The sequence below is a fragment of the Cygnus olor genome, chromosome 3 (genome assembly GCF_009769625.2).
Source record: "Cygnus olor isolate bCygOlo1 chromosome 3, bCygOlo1.pri.v2, whole genome shotgun sequence".
NCBI lineage: Eukaryota > Metazoa > Chordata > Aves > Anseriformes > Anatidae > Cygnus > Cygnus olor.
The window spans coordinates 109,497,772-109,518,870 of record NC_049171.1 but is presented as its reverse complement, the minus strand read 5'-3'; the positions used below and the strand labels follow the sequence as shown (position 1 = coordinate 109,518,870).

At 44.1% G+C, this 21,099-nt stretch overlaps 2 protein-coding genes and 1 long non-coding RNA gene across 5 annotated transcripts in view; all 3 read right to left on the bottom strand.

The window, feature by feature from the left end:
* Window positions 1–14,377, bottom strand: part of COMMD1 (copper metabolism domain containing 1) — a 77,667-nt gene extending 63,290 nt beyond the window's left edge. Inside the window, exon 1 of one of the 2 annotated variants that reach the window (XM_040552694.1) lies at window positions 14,118–14,377. In XM_040552694.1, coding sequence (XP_040408628.1) covers window positions 14,118–14,330 — 213 coding nt within the window. In that variant the 5' untranslated portion in view covers window positions 14,331–14,377. The remainder of the gene's footprint in view (window positions 1–14,117) is intronic. The other variant, XM_040552695.1, reaches the window with a different exon arrangement.
* LOC121067824 lies at window positions 12,127–14,076 on the bottom strand. The gene is made up of 3 exons (XR_005818467.1): window positions 13,479–14,076; window positions 13,033–13,232; window positions 12,127–12,335 (listed from the first exon to the last, which is right to left on the bottom strand). It is a non-coding gene; the product is annotated as an uncharacterized LOC121067824 (long non-coding RNA).
* Window positions 14,378–16,235: 1,858 nt separating the features above from the next.
* On the bottom strand, window positions 16,236–20,980 carry CRLS1 (cardiolipin synthase 1). 2 transcript variants are annotated; one of them, XM_040552692.1, is made up of 7 exons: window positions 20,509–20,974; window positions 19,851–19,988; window positions 19,109–19,238; window positions 18,586–18,671; window positions 18,286–18,354; window positions 17,901–17,992; window positions 16,236–16,557 (listed from the first exon to the last, which is right to left on the bottom strand). In XM_040552692.1, exons 1-7 carry the CDS (start codon window positions 20,878–20,880, stop codon window positions 16,470–16,472), a joined length of 975 nt encoding a protein of 324 aa, XP_040408626.1. In that variant the 5' UTR covers window positions 20,881–20,974; the 3' UTR covers window positions 16,236–16,469. The 2 variants fall into 2 exon arrangements, with proteins under 2 accessions (XP_040408626.1, XP_040408627.1); XM_040552693.1 differs by lacking the exon at window positions 18,286–18,354 and having other exon boundaries at window positions 20,509–20,980.
* Between the last annotated feature and the right edge of the window lie 119 nt (window positions 20,981–21,099).

The following is a 21,099-nucleotide window of genomic DNA, read 5'->3' as shown; positions in this document are numbered from 1 at the left end:
AGAACAGCCGATCACTTATACTCCAACCAGAATTGGCAAGAAGAGCATGAATGAATCATGCATCAGACGTGACAGTCTTGAGTCAACCAAGTCACATGCAAACGTCAGACAGCAAAAAAGTGTCTGCTGCTCCCTTGCCTTTCACCAAGATTCTGCTTCAGGGCCCGTGTGCATCTTAAGAACATGTTTCTCCATCCTGACATCACAGTTTATAGAGAACTACAGAGCAGAAAAAGGAAAGACTACCCACCGAGTTGAGGTAGGAATCGGTTGGCAGAGATCCAGATACATCTCAACATGAAAAAAATCTCACCTTACTTGGAAAAACAGAGAATTTCACTCAAACTATATTTGTATTGCAACTTTTACTGTTAGAAGAGAAAGAAAAAATCAATTTTTCCAGACTATATTACCATAGCAAATTAGAGAATTATAGAAACATTTCTTAAAACAACTAAAAAGAAATCCCAATTTTAAGTCCAAATAAAGGTGTTTGGCCAGGCTGGGTGTTATTTCACATTTGCTCTACGCAGTATGTTTTATGATTCCTTTCACCAAGGTTCAGCTGTAGTCTGTTTTTATTTACGTGGAGTCACACATCAAACAGCATTGTTAACAGGTAAATGTGGAAGATGCCAAATAAGGAGAAGGAGAAAAAAAACATGTTCCAAGATCACTGTCACCTTTCCAAGTGAAACACGCTGTCCTGAAGCAGAACTGGTAAACAGACACTAAACTCCACGGGGAGCTGGGGAGGAGGGAGGAACAGATTTGCTGTACAGCTGCAGAAGTACCCAATTTTCTAAGAGATCGAGTACTCCTAACTAAATCTTGGGCCGTCAGCTCTACACAGGTGTTTGTGCACTGTAAACACAATGAAGGGCAAATCTCAATTTGTGCAAAGGGTCCAGTTTTAAATCACTGGGTGGCTAAATGTGTAGGATGATTCGCTTTCCTTGTACGTAACTACTGGTAATCAAACAACGTGATAGAAAACCTACTGTCCTTAACCTTCAGGAGTTCAGAAGGCATAACAAAAATGCCTCAGAACAAGAAACCAGTTTGGTTTTCCCAATAATGAATACTCCTAATCCTGTGCCATGGAGGTATTGCACCTTCCAGGCAGATCAGGCTTACTCCACGTATTTATTAAATGCTTTTTAGAAGTTACTGTGTAGAAGTTTCCATCATTATCCATAATGATATATACAAAATAAAAAAGCAGAATATTTAAGCCTTTTCCTTTAAGGAAGTCACTCACTTCATCTTGCCCTAAAGACAGAGCACCTCTAGGGATGAACTTGAGAGCCTCCTCAGTAAGCTGTAGGCAATCCTTCTACCCGAGGAGAGCCCCCAGGGAGCCAGGCAGGTTGCTCAGGCTGGAACTCAAGTCCTTGGAGGGTCTCACCTGGCAACTTCTGCCCCATGGGGCTCAATGAATAAAATGCAAACGAAGAAAAGACATCACATAACAATCGTGGTTCCTGGTATTTTTATTTTTACTTTTTAATAAACTATTGCAAATATCAACATCCTCTGAGCACACTGAAGAGTTCAAGGCTCCACCACACTCAGTCACCACACTGGAAGAAAACTCCAAGTACAAGTTATAAAATGGAATAATTCCAGCAAGTCCCATAGCACTTTCTCCATCATTTGAGTTTCTGGTATTGAAAGATTTTTTCTTTGTTTTTTAAGTTGATCTAAGCAACTGTATCCAGTTGCTTAGATCAACTTAACACAGTAGAAGAACTATTACACATCACTCCCATACCATGGTGGCTAAACCTTACCAGGAATGGAAAACTTCAGCTGCTTAGCAAGTAAAGAGATGACGTAAGTGTCACCTGAACTTCTTTGTAATACTAACTGTGAACTTCAGTGGCTCAAGTGAATGCCACAGTTCTTCATCTCCGGTATGGTGCTGGTTATCCAACGCATGAACACCTCTTTCTGCTGCTCTCTGCTTGTTCTGAACTTTCTGTGAAACACGGATGTGTGTATGTTAGCAGAGATGATGGTCACTCCAAGATCAAATAGTCCCTTTCTCTAATAAGATCAATCATTACTCACAGTTTAAAAGTATATATGAAAAAAAGAAGTCTTATCTGCTCAGCTGTGCTGCATCTTGACACTGGCAAGATTGGAAGAAGAATTCTGTCTCCATTGCCAACTTTAGGAGACTCCCGGAGCAAGAAAATATTTATTCTCCTTCACAACAGTAGTAACAGGCACAATTTTAAAAGTATCATATCACAAAGAAAAAAATCACAAAGAATACAATTTCAGTGCAGTCCTGGGTAGAGTAAAAAAAAAAGTGTTTATTACTAGAAACATATTGTACTTAAAGTGGAAAGAAAGGTTAAAACTGGACTAAACAGAAAATTCGAACAGTTGAACTGTGTCAGCCCAAACCTCCATCAAACCCAGGATCCTTTCTGACACTGGGTATCTCGGAAGGAGTGTAATGAAATGGTAAGCAAAGACAATTTCCCTGGTAAGCACTCCCAGCTTCCACATACCCAGTCTGTGGACTTCACGAGCTACACATCACCTCTGAAGCTCTTGACAGAAAACATCTTTTCCCTCTTAATCCCACTGCCGATGGGGAGGAAGCTGGTGCTTGCTCCCTGCCTGCAGCTAAGCTTTAGGCTCCATGTAAGAAGCCATCAGTCCCTAAAGCTTCAAAACCAGGATGCAAAATAAGTAATGCTCCTAAGTGAAGGTCTGATCACTCTGTCCAAGATGAAATTAATGTAAATGACAAGAACAAACAAATCACCCGCTTGCTCTGGATGGTCTTCTGGTTTCTCAGTCTTTCATAGAAAACAGAGCAGTCAAGACTCACATGTAAATACAGCCTTCCCTTTTCCTTTTAGTTCTTCTTCAGGCATCAAACAGAAAGAAAACGAGAGACAACTCAAGTTCCCACCTTTTCATAGGCCACATTTAAAGCAGAAAGATGATTAATACTAGCCCAGGAAACCACCAGAACTGAGACAGAAGGTGGCAGTGACTTCATTGTCCTCTTCAGCATTTCCCCCAGACTTTTGGGAATAGGAATTGGAGAACTAGTGTTATTGAAATAAAGGCACGAAACCACACCTGAAGCCTAAGGAGGTCTTTTTCCCTTTTCAGATATACTCCATATGGCACGTGTTGGACAAATACTAATTAAGAATAGTAGAATCATTTAATTTGTAGCAATGAACTTCAAAAGCAAGATCGAACTCCACAGTCTTCAGTCAGACTAGACTCTTCTTAAGGTCAATGGAAAGACTGCAGCAATGAGATGGGACTAATGAATTCCAGCACAACCAAAATACTTTCCTTCCTGTGCCTTCGTATGGGCACGCGCAAGCACACACACATACGTGTTACATGATAAACTCACCTGTGGGGTTTTGTTTCTTTGCTTTTTTTGAGGGAAACATGTTATTGATGACAAAAATACTACTTGCAAAAGTCCTACAGATGTGACTAAACAAACTATATATTTGGATGGGAAAAAGGAAATGAACAGGGCACAAAACATCCTGACCACCAGAGAATCCCCCGTTCTCACCAGCATGCTGCTCTGGAAGCCCATTGGCGGGGTCACCAGATTTTCAGTAGGGCATTTTTAAGCTAAAACATAACGCACCGTCATTATAAACAGCAAGAGCTGGCACTGACCCGTCTGCTCTAGACATGAGAGCGCAGCCACCACCTCCACAGCTGGGACAGAGCACCTAGATCTCTAGAGATATAATCAGAAATTACCCACACCAGAACTGAGGAAAAACCGAGAGAGGCTTGCTTCTAATTTGAGCAATACAGAGCTTACCACATCAATGACGCAAGTTTGCCTACTTCTTTTAATTTACCACTCGTCTATAGATAAGGAGATAAATAAACGATGTGATGCAAAAGGTCAAGTAAACCATTAAAGATAAAGTGAGCCCTTCTTAATTAAATGACACGGTTATAGTATATCGGCACTTTACAGCCTCAAATGAAATGAGTGTAGGACCACTCTCATTAGGAAGTGATCTTTCATCTCTGTCTCATGCCTGAGTTACAGAAAATACTCCCGATTAAATAAACTATATTAGAGTCCTTCTGTTTCTGCCTGCCTTCAGGAGGTGCGCTCATTAATGCCCAGCAGCAGGAGTGCTAAAATGTTTGTAATTTGCAGGTGCAGATGAGAATCCTCGCTCAGGCCACATTGTTCAAATGACAGCCCAATTTGTAGAAAACTGCTCACGCTGCAAGAATCCGTCACCTTCATGTCCTGTAGCTCCCAGCAAAAACACTGCCGTCTAAATGCCTCTTCTGGAATTAAAATAGTAATGAGAACAGAATATGAAAGGCTTGAACTTAATACAAACACTGAGCTCTGCAATTGGAGAAACTGAAAAAGAATAAACATTAAAGAAATCCAGAGTGATGAAAGTGTATTGTTCTTATTAACATACAAGTAGTAAACCGCTGCTCTAGGCAGTGAAGCACTGAGCCCACGGCTACTTGAAATGTCCTTCAGCCACGAAGCATCCTGCAGCCAACCCTCCTCTCCAGCCCATTCTCTTGAAGAACTTTTCCCCTCCAGTTGGTGTTCTTCCATAACTGCCAGCCCCACCAGCCCTTACTCGAACTGACCTCATATACATGTACTGAGATCTAAAATAATTAAGCATGGAAGCACTTTCACCATGAACGTTTTTATCACTACAGTATAGCAGACGGTATTTCAAGTGAACAAGCAATTTTCTACCCTCCTAAGATGATGTTGAAACAAGACCAAAAAAAAGGAACAAAAAGGAACAATAACTGTAGGCACGTGAAGGAACAGAAAACGCACGCTGTGACACCAGACCCACAGAGGCGGCAGCTGGGCTATGTAATAGCCGTGTTTCACTAGATTAAAAAACAACTGGGGTTGTTGTTCAGTTGTCCCAGGCAAACATCTGTTTAGATAATCATCATTTTCTCGTGCACATCCTGTTATAATACAGGAGACATGCCCACCCTCCCTCACAAAACTCTGCGCAGCGTTATTGTTAGCACATTTCTGCCTAGCCCAGTAAAATTTCTCAAAAGAAGCACACTGGTGGGAATGGTTTCATACCATGTGGGATGCCTATTTGGGCAGAAAGCATCTGATACGGACACAGCACTTGTCGATGCCCTCTTACAGGCTAACTTGTTGCCTTTTACCCAAATTGAGAAGAACGAACGTATCTAACAGGCACTCGTTTTCAGTGAGTAGACACAGGCACAAGAGTAATTCCAGGCATCAGAAAGCAAGCAATCTTTCCCAATAACTCTTCCCGAATGATTTCACCTCAGCCTTTGCATTGAGGCCGTTCTGCCGTTCTGCCTCTGAGAAGCTTGGGCTTCCAAGACAATCGTGAAGCGTTCAATAAAAAGAGCCCACGACAAAGCCCATGTATGTGAAGAATCACAAGTTAGCTGAGAGAGGGAAGAACAACAGCTCTCTTGCCATACCAGAAAATGCAAGAAGTTTGGGTTTTTCCCCCCATCAATGGCTGTCAGCAGAAACCCTGAAGAAAAGGCCTCTGCCCTCCCCTGAAGAAGACAAAAAGGCCTCCATCCTCCTCAACTGATAAACTCCACGACCATCTTTCTGCTCTGACTTCTCACATAAAGGCAGACCCCTTTCACCAAGATCTATCGTCTCTTCCCTCCCAAGCAGCAGCAGTAATGCTTTGGGACCCCTTCTCCAGGTGACAACAGCAACTTGGTCAGGACAGGACTGCAGTCGGGCGACAGCCTTTAGGGACACGGTGTGCCAATGGCAGCCATCAGCCCTCAAAGCACCCGCAGGTCGCTGCTGTTCCTTCCCAGAGTTTTGTGCTCTGAGCAATTTTATCTGCCGGTGGCACTGAGGTTTTCCCCCGCAAGCCTTTAGATCAGATTTTGATCAAATGGTTTCTTACCCGAAAAACATCCTCCAAAGGCGCAATGACTAATAACCACCAGCAGCAACGGGGCATTTCACAACGTAGAAACAGCTTCAGGATGGGGCTTAAATAAACTGTGAAAGCAAGCAGAGCCAAACTACAACGGTACCGCCAGCTTCTTGGCTTAAACAGCAGGGAAATGAAATACCACAGTCGCTAGAAAAGCTGGTAGGAATATCAGTGTGATTTCTAGGGGAAATGAGAGGAGGAAGAGGGCTAAGAAATGCATTCCTGTGCAATGTTTTGGGCATTTCCCATGCTGGATATCAAATGCTCAGTTCTCCCACAGTACTTATGTACATCCTGATTAATATTTTACCAGGGACATACTGATGTATTCATTACAGATGGTAACACCCTCACTATTTGCAAAAAATAAATCAAATATAATATTTATACTCCTCGTGATGAATTTTCGTTGTCATTTAGCCAACGTACAGTTTGTTCTGAAGCAGAATAGTGAGCCGGGACACTTCCAGCACATTCAGTAAATTCAAGAGTCTGCCGCCACCAAAAGGAAAAGAGTGGAATTACTCTAGATGTAACCAACTATTTTTTTTTACACCACAGGAACTAACTCAGCAAATTAAATTTACATGAGGAGGAGACAAATTTAGTATTTTGATCAGGACGAAGAAGTCTTTGAAAACCAAAAATGCTTGGGGTGAGAATTTGCAGGAGCTGATCTCCCCCCGTTTCTCAAGGCTTTGTAAGTGTATGGGATTGGAGGCTGGGAAATATGCAAGCAGAAAGTTAAATGTAATTGACAAAACATTGAGATGATAAAGTTCTCCCCAGCCAGCCTTCCTGGAGTTTTGTTCTACCTTCTAAGAAATTCCACACAAGAAATGAAATGTAAAAAAAAAAAAAAAAAAAAAGTAAATGTCACTAGAGACAAATGTAATAAGGAAACGCTGTTTCTCTACAAAATAAAGTTGGGACTTTAGAAAGAGGCCAGATTATTCATGCACATTCTGCAGTAAAACATACGCAGATCTATGGGGAGGAAAAGAAACAGCCAGAAGAAGTGGATTATCAAGACAGCTTTTATAAATAAAATAAAGTAAAATAAAATAAAATAAAATACAAGACTATACAAAGACCAGGAAAAAATAAGTCTTATTGCTCCAGTAAACGGGATGCACTTTTGTGGACTCTATTCATTTCCACACATTTCACAGGTGCCGTGCTTTTCACATGCTTGAGAAGTTACCATGCTTTGTACACACAGAATGCGGGAGGGTACAGCAAAGTCCTTCACCTTATTTATATAAGCTCTAACAGAAATAAGTGGCTGATTTATGCATGGACTCATTCAGAGTACTGATTTATGATTACTACTTAGAGGACATAAAGTACTACAGCAATTAAATAGTCACAAGGCCAATGAATCTCTCTGCTTCTCACAATGAACTGACAGCATGCGTATGCGTCAGGAAAAAAAATAAAAAAAAACAAACAAGAGAGGGGAGTGAGGTACTGTTCGTCCCATCCAGGTTAGGCGTTTACAATCCCTACAGAGACAACAGAAGACAATAAAAGACATCTTATCTTCTCCATATCGACCATGTAAAGAACGTGGGCTCTTAAACAAGGTATCTGAAAACAAACAGCATGGCTACTGCCCAGCACAATATATTTGGTGTGATTAGGTATTATCATCAATGGAGACACAAAAAGTTATGTCTTCTTCTAAACTTCAGGTACGGATCACTGCTACACAAGGGAATTGGCTGCACAAGCAAGTTCTCTGACTCTCTGCTCCTGTTCTGCTGTTTGTTGCCCTCACCTTACCCAGAGAAAAGAAGAAAAAGATAAAAACACAGAAAAAACACAAGCATTGGTGTTAACACTTTAATCATGCACATTTTTCACAATGAATTAAATATAAGGACTGGAATAGATTTACTCAACCATTGACAAGGAAGGGACAACACATTCACAGGGACAGCTTGCTCCTCCAGGTTCTGGGGAGACACTAGCATCCAAGATGTTTGTCCAAAGAGTAAGATGTTACATATAAAGGAACACTTTACAAGTCTACACAACTTGAAAAGCTGACACAACACATACACTTAAAATCATAGAGATACTAAAAGTATTCCAGGCAACTCCCTGACATATGCAAGAATGTGTTTTGTGGTTCTCGGCTATTGAAGATTTGGTTCAGCAACTTGAAGGGCCAAGGCAACTTTACCTTCAAGTTTCTCCATGCCACATTGTTCAAACAACAGGAAACGGCTCACGCTGTATTTATTCTGCGTGACATCTTCAGATGAGACAATCGATGCCACAGGCAGAGATTTGTAAGCTAGCTCTGAGAACTGAAAAGGAAGCATCACAAGTAATACCTAGGACAACAGGTAGACAAAAGCTTAAGCCTCCCTACTTCCAAAGCATAACTTCTACCTCCCCACACTGACAGAAGTGGGAGAGACACAGCCCTCTAAACAACCTAAAAGCCAAGGGACTTTTTCAGGATCTCTGTGGTTCAGCATCCTGAAGTATCCACAGGACTTACACGTTACTTCCTTTAAGTGCCCCACTAGAAATAGCCAAAATCCATGCATACTCATCCTGAAGTTGTGCCTGAACAAAGTATTGCTTAGCTTAAAACTTCAACTTCAAAGTGCACCGATCTGTATAAAATTTGACTGTTTCCCAGGAATTTCACCCATAAGATGAGCAGAGTTCTGGGCATGAAGGCAAGGAGACACACACCTGATAACAACGAGATGCTACCTTGAATTGGAAGGTGTCACCTCAAAGACCACAGGTGTTATCAGTTCGGGTTCTTAAAGCAGCACCTGGGGAACATGACATCCTTTCCCCAGCAGATTGCCATCCTCCTAACCTGTATGCTGGTGTTACAACAATGAATAAACATCACACAATTTTAATCACGTTTTCTGGGGCCTGAATTAACCTTATGTAAAGAACATCTCAACTAGGCTTGAATAAGACTTGTCTTTGAGAGGGAAAATAAAAGCACACACACACACAACCAGAAAGTCTTAAGTCCCACAGGAATCAGACTTTCAGACTCAGACAGCAATATTCATTTCAGCATTTTCAGGGTATCGCCTTGTCCTGGTTTCAGTTAGGACTGGAACTGGAACTGGAACAGCTGCAGGAGCTGGAACTGGAATGGCTGCAGCAGCTGGAACTGGAATGGCTGCAGTACATCGATGACATCGTTGTGTGGGGTGACACTGCAGAGGAAGTTTTCGAGAAAGGGAAGAAAATAGTCCAAATCCTTCTGAAGGCCGGTTTTGCCATAAAACAAAATGAAGTTAAAGGACCTGCACGAGAGATCCAGTTTCTAGGAATAAAATGGCAAGATGGACGTCGTCAAATCCCAATGGATGTGATCAACAAAATAACAGCTATGTCTCCACCAACTAGCAAAAAAGAAACACAAACTTTCCTAGGTGTCGTGGGGTTTTGGAGAATGCATATTCCAAATTACAGTCTGATTGTAAACCCGCTCTACCAAGTAACCCATAAGAAGAATGCTTTTGAATGGGGCCCTGAGCAACGACAAGCCTTTGAACAAATTAAGCAGGAAATAGTTCATGCAGTAGCCCTTGGGCCAGTCCGAACAGGACCAGATGTAAAGAATGTGCTCTACACCGCAGCCGGGGAGAATGGCCCCACCTGGAGCCTCTGGCAGAAAGAACCTGGGGAAACTCGAGGTTGACCCCTGGGGTTTTGGAGTCGGGGATACAGAGGATCTGAGGCCCGCTATACTCCAACCGAAAAGGAGATATTGGCAGCATATGAAGGAGTTCGATCTGCTTCGGAAGTGGTCGGTACTGAAGCGCAGCTCCTCCTGGCACCCCGACTGCCGGTACTAGGCTGGATGTTCAAAGGAAGGGTCCCCTCTACACATCATGCAACTGATGCTACATGGAGCAAGTGGGTTGCACTGATTACTCAGCGGGCTCAAATAAGAAACCCCAGTCGCCCAGGAATCTTGGAAGTGATTATGGACTGGCCAGAAGGCAAATACTTTGGGATATCATCAGAGGAGGAGGTGGTCCGTGCTGAAGAAGCCCCACTGTACAACAAGCTACCAGAAAATGAGAAGAAATATGCCCTGTTCACTGATGGGTCCTGTCGTATTGTGGGAAAGCATCGGAGATGGAAAGCTGCTGTATGGAGTCCTACACGACGAGTTGCAGAAGCTGCTGAGGGAGAAGGTGAATCGAGTCAGTTTGCAGAAGTGAAAGCCATTCAGCTGGCTTTAGATATTGCTGAACGAGACAAGTGGCCAGTTCTCTATCTCTATACCGATTCATCGATGGTAGCAAATGCCCTGTGGGGGTGGCTACAGCAATGGAAGCAGAACAACTGGGAACGCCGGGGCAAACCCATCTGGGCTGCTGCATTGTGGCAAGGTATTGCTGCCCGGGTAGAGAACCTGGTTGTAAAGGTACGCCATGTAGATGCTCATGTGCCCAAGAATCGGGCTACTGAAGAACATCAAAACAACCAGCAGGTGGATCAGGCTGCTAAGATTGAAGTGGCTCAGGTGGACCTGGACTGGCAACATAAAGGTGAATTATTTATAGCCCGATAGGCCCATGACACCTCAGGTCATCAAGGTAGAGATGCAACATACAGATGGGCTCGTGACCGAGGGGTGGACCTGACCATGGACACTATAGCACAGGTTATTCATGATTGTGAAACATGTGCTGCAATCAAGCAAGCCAAACGGTCAAAGCCTCTCTGGTATGGAGGACGATGGCTGAAATACAAATATGGAGAGGCCTGGCAGATTGATTACATCACACTCCCCCAAACCCGCAACGGCAAGCGCCACGTACTTAAAATGGTGGAAGCAACCACCGGATGGCTGGAAACATATCCTGTGCCCCATGCCACCGCCCGGAACACTATCCTGGGCCTTGAAAAGCAAGTCCTATGGCGACATGGCACCCCAGAAAGAACTGAGTCAGACAATGGGACTCATTTCCGAAACAACCTTATAGACACTTGGGCCAAAGAACATGGTATTGAGTGGGTGTATCACATCCCCTATCATGCACCAGCCTCCGGGAAAGCTGAACGATACAATGGACTGTTAAAGACTACACTGAAACCAATGGGTGCTGGGACATTCAAAATTAGGGATACACATTTGGCAAAGGCCACCTGGTTAGCCAATACTAGAGGATCTGCCAACCGAGCTGGACCTGCCCAATCAAACCTGTTACGCACTGTAGAAGGGGATAAAGTTCCTGTAGTGCACATAAGAAACATGCTGGGTAAGACAGTCTGGGCTACTCCTGCCTCAGGAAAAGGCAAACCCATTCGTGGGATTGCTTTTGCTCAGGGACCTGGATGCGCTTGGTGGGTAATGCAAAAGAATGGGGAGGTCCGATGTGTACCTCAAGGGGATTTAATACTGGGTGAGAATAGCCCATGAGTTGAATTGTAGTATGTTAATTATTATATAATACTGCATGTCATCACTATCATGATTGCTATATATCATAGATGAAAATGGTGATTAATTAGAAGGTATTGGAAAGAGTGTAACCTAAGCATGACATAAATGGTATGGAATAAGGGGTGGATATCTGTCCTGGTTTCAGTTAGGACAGAGCTAATTTTCCTCCTAGTAGCTGGCAGGGGGCTATGTTTTGGATTAGGATGAGAAGAGCGCTGATAACATGCTGATGTTTTAATTGTTGCAGAGCAGTGCCTACACCAAGCCAAGGACTTTTCAGCTTCTCGCTCTGTCCTGCCAGTGAGCAGGCTAGGGGTGCAGCAGGAGCTGGGAGGGGACAGACCCAGGACAGCTGACCCAAACTGGCCAAAGGGGTATTCCATACCATCTGACGTCATGCTGAACAATATATAGGGCTGGCTAGCAGGGGTGGGGGGGCCGGCTGCTCGGGGATAGGCTGGGCATCGGTCAACGGGTGGTGAGCAATTGCATTGTGCATCACTTATTTCGTACACATTATTATTAGTAATACTATTATTATTATTATTGTTATTATTTTTCCTGTCTTAATAAACTGTCTTTATCTCAACTCACAGGCTTCACTTTCCCGTTTCTCTCCCCCATCCCAGAGAGGGAGGGGGGAGGGTGAGTGAACAGCTGTGTGGTGTTTAGCTGCCAGCCGGGCTAAACCACAACACGCCTGAATTTGATCATTAAAGAAACTATGGACTCTACATAAAAGCAGAAAATAAGCGCTAGCATCATCATCAAATTCCAAATCTATCAACTATGTTTGCCTAAGTTTCTCTAGCTATATCCTCTGGATGTGGCACTGTCTTTTCTTCTGGCCTCAAATACATCACTTTGGCTGAGCAGCTGTCATGCTTCAGTCATGGCTAAAGAGCTACATATTCCTGTAAAGAGAAAAAACAGTGCATGCACAGAGCTTGGAGAACATTCCTATGAAGTTAACATTTATCTGAAGTTACTACACTACAGAACTGCATTGAAATTAGTAGAAAAATACTACTTGTATTTGCTGGTCATCTGTCAGAGGTAGTCAAAAGCACCTCAAAAAAAACACTCTACCACCAAACAATCTACAAAAAAAAGGTGGGTCAAAAATAAGAAAGGGACGTAACCATCTGAAAAATGGCCATCAGAACAGAGCACGGTGAATAATACAGTAAAATCTGGCTTACACAAATTTAGAGGAAACCAATTTCAAAAATGAAACAGAGGAGCGAATCAGAAATTCTAATCTAGAAAATCTAGAGAAAAAGGTTGACATATTAGCCAAAATACACAGTACGGAAAAAAAATAGAAATTCATCTATTTTTTTAAAGAATACGATACAGCAGAAAGTTTGGTTTATGGCTTTTTGTTTTGTCTCCCACTGGTCCTGTGGATGTCGAGTAGAACTCAAAACATCCTGGCTTTGAGCCAAGGATTCAGGCCATGACACTCGTGGGGCATTGATAATGCCAGTCACCATCACCCCCTAAGAGCGAACAGAACAGACAGCGGGTCTGAGGCACTCTAGTTTGCTGCCCACTGTACAAACTGACATTGATTTTGTTTTTCTTCAGTGAACTGATGAAAGAACTCACCTCGCTCCCTGCTCCCCTTCACTCGCTACTCCTGGCTATGCAGTCCAAGCTGCATCCTTTATTGACTTCTGACACTCAGCTGATCTTTCCATGAGACAATTTAGACTCAGGAGCTTGAGTCATTCTGTTTCTCTTCCTCCCTTTGAGTTATTCAACAACATGACCGACAACTGTCCGCTCACGGAGTGGTCCAGAAAGCACTGCAGTTGTCACAAGGAAGCGGCAGTGGATATGGCCAAAAGGGGGCAAAAACAACCACTGTTTGAATCATAGAATGGTTTGGGGTGGATTTTGGCAATAATATACTTCTCAATTAGCATACCGCATCTTGCAGGATACCAGGTAGATCTGACTGCTGTGGCTACCAAGGCAGTTGTCTTCAGGCATGAACGACAACAAAGAAATTACAAATCAAAGTGGTACATCTCACATACACAGTTTCTTACCTGATGGACGAACGGGGACACTGCTGCTAACGGTGCTGTAAGCACAGTGTAATTATGAAAGACTAAGCTGGAGTTGGTGACTGCTGCTGTGTGGTCAGGAATTAGAGCAGCACCTGCTGCGCTAACAACGGGCGTTAGTGCTACGATACCACCTCCTGGTACAAAGTTAGCGATGGAGAAATAAAGACGTTTTACAGTCTTTTGAAATGAATACACACTTTTGACCTTGTAAGAAATAAAAATATAGAGAGAAGTAAAGCCAGTATCTTCTAGTTTTTGGACATTTTCCTGCCATATAAAATGATCTAAGGTAATTCCAAGTATTTCTTAGAGGGCTGTAACTTAACATATAATGGTTTTAAGGAGAGATGAATAATCTTTAGTAACACAAGCGGCATACAATAATAACAGCACGTACTGATAGAGGACAAAGCAGATGTTGCAGCTTTACTTAGATGCCAAGGAACGTTTTAGAAAGAAAGCCCCCCACAGTATAAGAAGTTCGCTGCTACATACTGGGATGCGGGCGTTAAACACCCACAATTAACACCCCACTCCCGCTCCTCCTCACAGGAGCACCCCAAACAGCTCCGTGCCGAGCCCCGGGACCCCCCAAACCCCCAAACCCGCGGGCGGTACCTGCAGGAGGCCGCCCATCTTGGCGCGCAGGGCCGCGAACTCCTCGGGCGCCGCCTCGGGGTAGAGCTGCCCGCGGAGCAGCTCGGCCGTCAGGGCCGCGTTGCCGTGGTAGGCGGCCTGCGCGATGCCGCTGAGCAGGGCGCCCAGCGCCTTGCAGCCCTCCGACCCTGCTCCCGGTGCCTGCTGCTGCTGGGGCTGCTGCTGCTCGGCCATTTTGGAGGGGCGGCCCCAGCGCCTCGGCCCGCCCCGCTCCGGGCTCTCGGCTGGCGCCTGGCGGCCGGGGCTCGGGCCCCGGGGTGGTCCCCGCTGCTGGCCGGGGCTCTGCACTCCTCAGGGTGGAAAGCAGCGGCTCTGCACCTTCCTCGCAGGGGAAAGGAAGCTCTGTCCGTGAGGAGGAGCTCATGTTTTCGTGGTTAGAGACGACACGCTCCCACCTGCAGCGCAGAGCCGTGCCTGAGGTAGCATTCACGCGTTGGACGAGGAGAAATGGAAGGCTGACTTTCTTCTTCACGAGTGTCAGATGGATTACGTGCTCTGGCAGGCCGATGATAAATATCAAGTACCAAACAAATCCATGACTGGAAAAGCAGCAGCTCTAAAAGCAGCTCTAGCAGAACTTTATTTAACGCAAATGTTTAGGCACATACTACCAGGTAATCGTACATTTGACATACCAACACAAGTAGTGACAAGTGTAATGACACACACCACTACGGATCCTTCACTGTTATCCCTTAACTATAATAAATTCACTAATGTAATTATAACATTCACTATTATCACCACTATTTTTCCACGCCCTGACAATTACATGTGATGTTTCAAAGTTATCCGTGAATTAAAAAAAGAGCCATCCCCCAGAAGCCACAACCAAAGAGGAATGACCTAATGCAGTGCAATAAATCGCTGCGTTTTGAACTGTACTTGAATTAAAATATTCCATTTTTACTAAATATTCAGGTATTTTAAGGGAACTTCCGTAGGATGTGCTTTGTATCCCTTTGTTGTAAGACACAAGGTAAACCACAAAACGTGGGGACAGTTCAGAAAGAGGTAATAATAAAAATCAAGCGTTTTCTCTGTGCACCATTCTATACAAGTTCAAATATAAAAAATATTAAAATGCTTTGTATATACAGGCATATACAGTCACAAAAGAGACTACGTGCTCTCAAAGGAGATGCCTATAGCAGTGTTCTTCTGTTAATACAGTGGTATCATATACCACCTGATTTCAGTTATTTAAGCCCTTCATTGCTGTACTTTTATGACATACAAGAAATACCACATGTTGCTCTAAAATATAGAATATAAATTATGATCAATACAGTCTGTTCTGCCCCCCCGAACAGTCTGTTCTTTATTCTGTATCTTTCTGAAAGCATAGAACTGGCAAAGAACACAGACAAGGTGCCTGTATCTGAGTGGGATTGCTGTATACCTCTTGAAGCTGGAGGAACAGGAAAAATCAACAGGATGTGCACCTATAATTTTCTTTCAATTTCTCCATTAATTTGGACAATTGTTAACACTCTCACTTTCTCCAGTGGAGCTAGAATTAATGGCACCTACACAAGCTTTAAAGAAACTGGAGACACAGGAGATGCAGTCTGTTTCAATCACTAGAAATTAGTAGTACAGTCAGAGGAGCGTATCTCCGTGCCTAATTTGGCTACAGACTCTCCAATGCACAGCCAACCATTCCCAGACTCAAAACACTTCTCTGGTGAGAACATTTGCTCCTATTTAAAAATAAAATAAATACGGGCAGAGGGGAAGGGGCAGGGGGAAGTAATAACCCTTCAATGGCCTATCCACATCACCATGGAAAATGAAATAACATTTGCTCTTACTCCGGCTTAAATTTCTAGAGATTCTGCTCCTCGATGACATTCTTTCTCCTGCTGCAAGCTGAAATGTGTCATTAAGTCCTAATAAGCAATGCTGCTTTATTGACTTAGGTTGAGGTACAGTTTGCTCTTACAATTGCTTTTTCTTCTCAGATCTGTTCAGTTCGTTGCATGAAGATGGCAAAACAGCTGCGGAAAAGTGCCTACTTCTGACTTCAAAACCAGTATAAAATTATTCAAAATGCACATGGCAGCAACCAGTGACCTGTGTCTTTAAGAATATTATTTATTTGATTTTGTAAACAACCTTAATTTTAAACAAATTAAAAATACATTGAAAATTCTCTATTTATATACACAGTACATGTTCAAACTTCACTTCATTGTGATGCCATGGTTTAAGCAGAAAAAACAGGTTTCTATCCAAAGCCCAGTTGCATTACAACCATCTTCTGCAGTACAGCAAACCATCCTGCCAAGACACGGTCCTTTCAATAATACTTCATTTGTTATTTATCACCTGAACCGTTTTTCGGCCGTAGTGGTAATAGCTATATGCAGATGTTACCGTCGTGAACGCTGTGATGCACCTTTGGGAAAAATAGTTCCTGTAAGTCAGATGAGTACGAGTACGACAGTAAATGTTAACACTTGTTTTAAAGAAGGGAAGACAATGATCTGCTTCAGTATTTGCAGCCTAAAGAATTTTTACCAGCGTGAGAAGTGACTGATGTGAGAAACTATCCCGTGGTTGCACAAAAGGGGAGCATTCGAATAATAGGAATGACTTGAACTTACTATTTTAACAAGCACCAAAGCTAAAGCACAAGTTTTGGATTCAGCCTTTTTTGTTCCCTTCCTGGGCATATTAGGTATTTCTAAAAGAGCAGTGCTCCTCTCTGTCAAAGGCTGGCACCATTCACGTGTGAGTCACTGTTACAGTCCTGCCCCTCACTGCCACTGCCAGGCTCGCTGACATCACTGTTAGAGCATTCCTACAGTATCCTGGTAAGTTATACCTCACATTTCTTCATTACTCACTATGTGGGAACCCTCTCAGAATTCCAGAGAAATAGCAAGGTAAGCGTCTTTCACAGATGCAATTTCGGGTTCGGCTTTCCAACAGGATGAAAACCACACTTGACTATTAAGATAAAGGTTCCTAGCTCCTTAAAAGCTTTGTGGCTGTTTTTCTGCTTTTTTTTTTAAAAAAGACAAGTAACACTGGATCTTTCACTACTTTAAACCAAGTTAGGAAGTAATGCAGCTATCTGCAGTCCAGCCTCTTTGTTCCAAACTCTTGCCTAAGAGCTGAGGATAAATAACGCCACCATTAATTGTTCAGGTCTGCAATGACAGTGACGGGAAAGGCCATTATTTAAAGAAGTACACTCCCATTGGCCTGTTTTCATTCAATCTCTCCCCTTTCCTCCCCTTCCTTTCTATAGTCCAGGAGGAATCAGTGACTTCTTCAGGTGCTTTTCAAAGAGGCTTCAGAAACCAAGATTTCAAGATAGCAGGTAGAACATAAAGCAAAAGTAAGAAAATACCTCCTGTCTAATTTTACTGACATCAAGATTGCTTTTCCAGGGACACTAACAGCATGAACATACAAAGAACACATATATCCTTTCTTCCCACTCCCTTCTTTTATACTAATCTGAATGTACACTTTGCCTATGTACACCGTCTCTATTCTCAAGACTTGTTTCTTAGCTGTTATTCTTGGATCTTATCTGGTCTCAAAGTAAGTACCAATAAATATATAGCTGCTGTGTCAGTTGAGAATAAACGTGCAAAAATTCAGCCATAAGGGGTCTATGACATCATTTGGGCACAGTTTTTTTGTTCCACACAATTAGATTAATCTCTATTACCAGTTTCTTAAGGAGTACACTAAATTATCTGGAAAAAAAATGAAGAGACAAGTTACCATAATGTCTGCAGGTATATGCTGTCCACATAATTGAAAACAGGTGCTGCTAAAGAAGCTGCCACCAAAATTAGCTGAACGGCTGTATTCATCTGATAAAAGCAAGATTAGAAATGTGACCAAAATAAAGTGCACTCTCCGAAGAATACCAATGTACACTTTTATTACTTGTTTGAGTCTATATACTACTACTTAAAAAGTACCAGAAAAATATTTTAAAACATCTTTTAACGAACCATCTTACACATCTGAAGTTGCCTCCAAATTGGTTGGCACTACTTTGAAACTGCACTCAGCAGCAGTAGGAAACAGCTCCCTCCCTCCAAACTACACCTCGCCCCAACTATGGAGAAATTTATCTTTTCTAATGACTTACTACTCTTACCTTGCTAATGAACGTTGGTTTTAGTTGGGCTGTAGCGTAACAGGGATTAAAATACCTGCTGAGTGTTCTCTGTCAGGAGAGAAAAGGGGGGAAAAGGCAATTCTAGCAGATTCAGTTTGATACACCTCTTAAGCTATCAACCCATGTTTTGAGCAACCATCAAGAGGGAAAAACCTATTGGTTACAACTTGTTAAACGCTTACTCATTTTATATACAAGTAAAGTATGTTAAAGTAAGATTCAATCACAGTAAAAAATGATTACATGTTCATAGAATTTTGTTTAATGTTACAAACTTACCGGTGGAGAAAGGGTTTTGTATCGCACATAAAAAACAGCAGCGATAAGTGCTACATCCCTCAGAATGATCATGGAAGTAAGTGAAACTGAAAAAACAAGCCAACAGGATCTAGTGAAAAATCATGTCCACGACTAAGAACAAAATAAAACAAAAAGAGCACAACACATGAAGCAAGAAGAAATAACCACCTTAAACTTCTAAACAAGTTTTAGGTACGACTGAAGATTTTTAATGTGACTTCTGAAACGGTTTCAAGTGAAGTCTTAAATCAATCCATTCTGAGAAATGTTTTGATGTAACTGCTAACTACTACTGCTTTGAAGAAATTACACCTGAAAACAGCAGCAATACTTTTTGTTTTGTAGATCTGTGCGGGGGGCAGAGGTGGTTTTTTTTGTTCAGGTATCTATCAGCAGCAAATAGCAAAGTACAACTGGCAAAACAAAAGTTTTGAGCAATACACAGTTTTCCTTCCAAAAACAGAAGACATATTATCATTGGCAAGTAATAACATTTTCTCACCTGGGATAAGATTTGCACAAGTTAGGCTTACGTAGAGCACGCTGATGAGAATTTTATCTGCCAGAGGATCAAGAGCACTTCCCAAGGCTGATTTCTGATTAGCCCAATTTCGTGCAATAAATCCATCCAACTAGGAAAAACAAAATTCAATATTTTTGTATTAAAGAGTTAAGAACATAGTAGTTTTTATATGCTTCTGTTACAGAAAGATTTCCTGAACGACATGACACAGGACAGCTAGTTTAACTTTGATGAGATATGACACCTGTTAGCTGATACTTGTATCACTTTTTTTTTTCCCCACATTACATTCCAGATTCTGGAAGCCTTCAAACGTTCTCAACTCTCATTATTTGAAACAAAAATGAAAAAGATGTTTTAAAGTGCACATCTCAAATTGACAGTTATTGCTCTGATGGGTGCACTAGGTGCGCCCGCAAACCCAACAGACCTCTAGGTGCACAAGCACTGGCCGGGCAGTGCCGACGCGGGGATGGGCAGGGAACCAACCCAGATACCCCCAGTGCTCCACCAGCACCAAGTCCGCTTTGGGTACGAGAGCTCACCACGGCGTCACAAAGGACATATACAGCATTTCTAGAAAATGATAAGCATAAAAAGGTGTCTGTTCCTATAGTTTACTCATTCCCATTCTATGCTGACTCTCAATTCGAATGCACATCGATGGGGTCACCACAACCCACGCTATCCCCAAAGCATTTCCAAATGAATGCAAACATACCAAATCCGTTACTCCAGCCAAAACGAAGACACCGAGTGCCACATTGAAATTTTCTTCAACGATCAAATAGCCTAAGACCGGTGCCAGACCCATCCTCGCCATTGACAGTATGTTTGGGATCGTCCACGGGTTTTCATACTGCAAAGCAAGAAAGGAGAAACTTCAGGACAGGAAGGCAGATTCTAATTAAGCACGTAATGACAGCAGTCAAGGTAAACAGGGGGTTGAGGCAGGGAAGCCCTGCAGATGTTGGCAGTGAGCTGCCATTTGGGCAGGACGCAAAGCATCTAACTATTAAATATTAACCAAGGCTTTGGTTCTGAAAGCAGGGCACCCTGACAGAAGACCCCCCTGACAGAAAGACCTCCCCTGACAGATTTCCCTGACAGAAAGACCCCCCCAACAGAAGATTCCCGTGACAGAAATACTCTCCCTGACGGAAGTTCCCCTGACAGAAAGACCCCGCCAGACAGAAGATCCCGTGACAGAACGACCCGGACAGAAAGACCTCCCCTGACAGATTTCCCTGACAGAAAGACACCCCCCTCCAATAGAAGACGCCCCCTGACAAAAAGACACCCCCGACAGAAGATTCCCGTGACAGAAAGACCCCCCCTCCGACAGAAGACCCCCCGCCACCCCCAATCCCCTCACGCACCAGCTCGGCGCAGCGCCCCGCCCCGTTCCTCTCCCGGCACGGCTCCTGCGGAGCGGGGCCGCCGCTGCCGGCCCTCCGGTGCCCGGCCCCGCTGCCGACGAGGCTCCATACAGCGGCGGCGGCGGGGAAGGGCGGCGGGAGAGGCGGCGGCGGCGGCGGCCGCTGGCGGTGGCGCAGGAGCCGCTGGGGCTGCCCCAGGGCCCCCCCCAGGCAGAACCCGCCGCCGTTGCCATGGCGCCGCCCCCCGGCCCCGGGCCGGCTCCCCAGAGGCCTGGCCCCGCCGCCGCCGCCGCCGCCGTCCCCCGGTCGCCTCCTCCCCGCGGTGCGGAGGAGCCCCCAGAGCCCCCTGCCGAGCCAAGCGGCTGCCAGCATGGTGCGAGGCGCCCGCTACTCGCGCTGCGGCCCTGCCCGCCCGAGCCAGCGGCCTCCCGCCGCCGCCGCCACCGCCGCCATGGGCCCGGGGACAGGGGGCGGGCGGCGCCGTGCGGCCGCGCACCGGGACGGGGGGGGGGGACGGACGGGGCCGGGGCCGGGGCGGTGTTTGGCGGCGCTTTGCGGCAACCCCCGCCGCTTTACGGCAGGCGGGGAGGC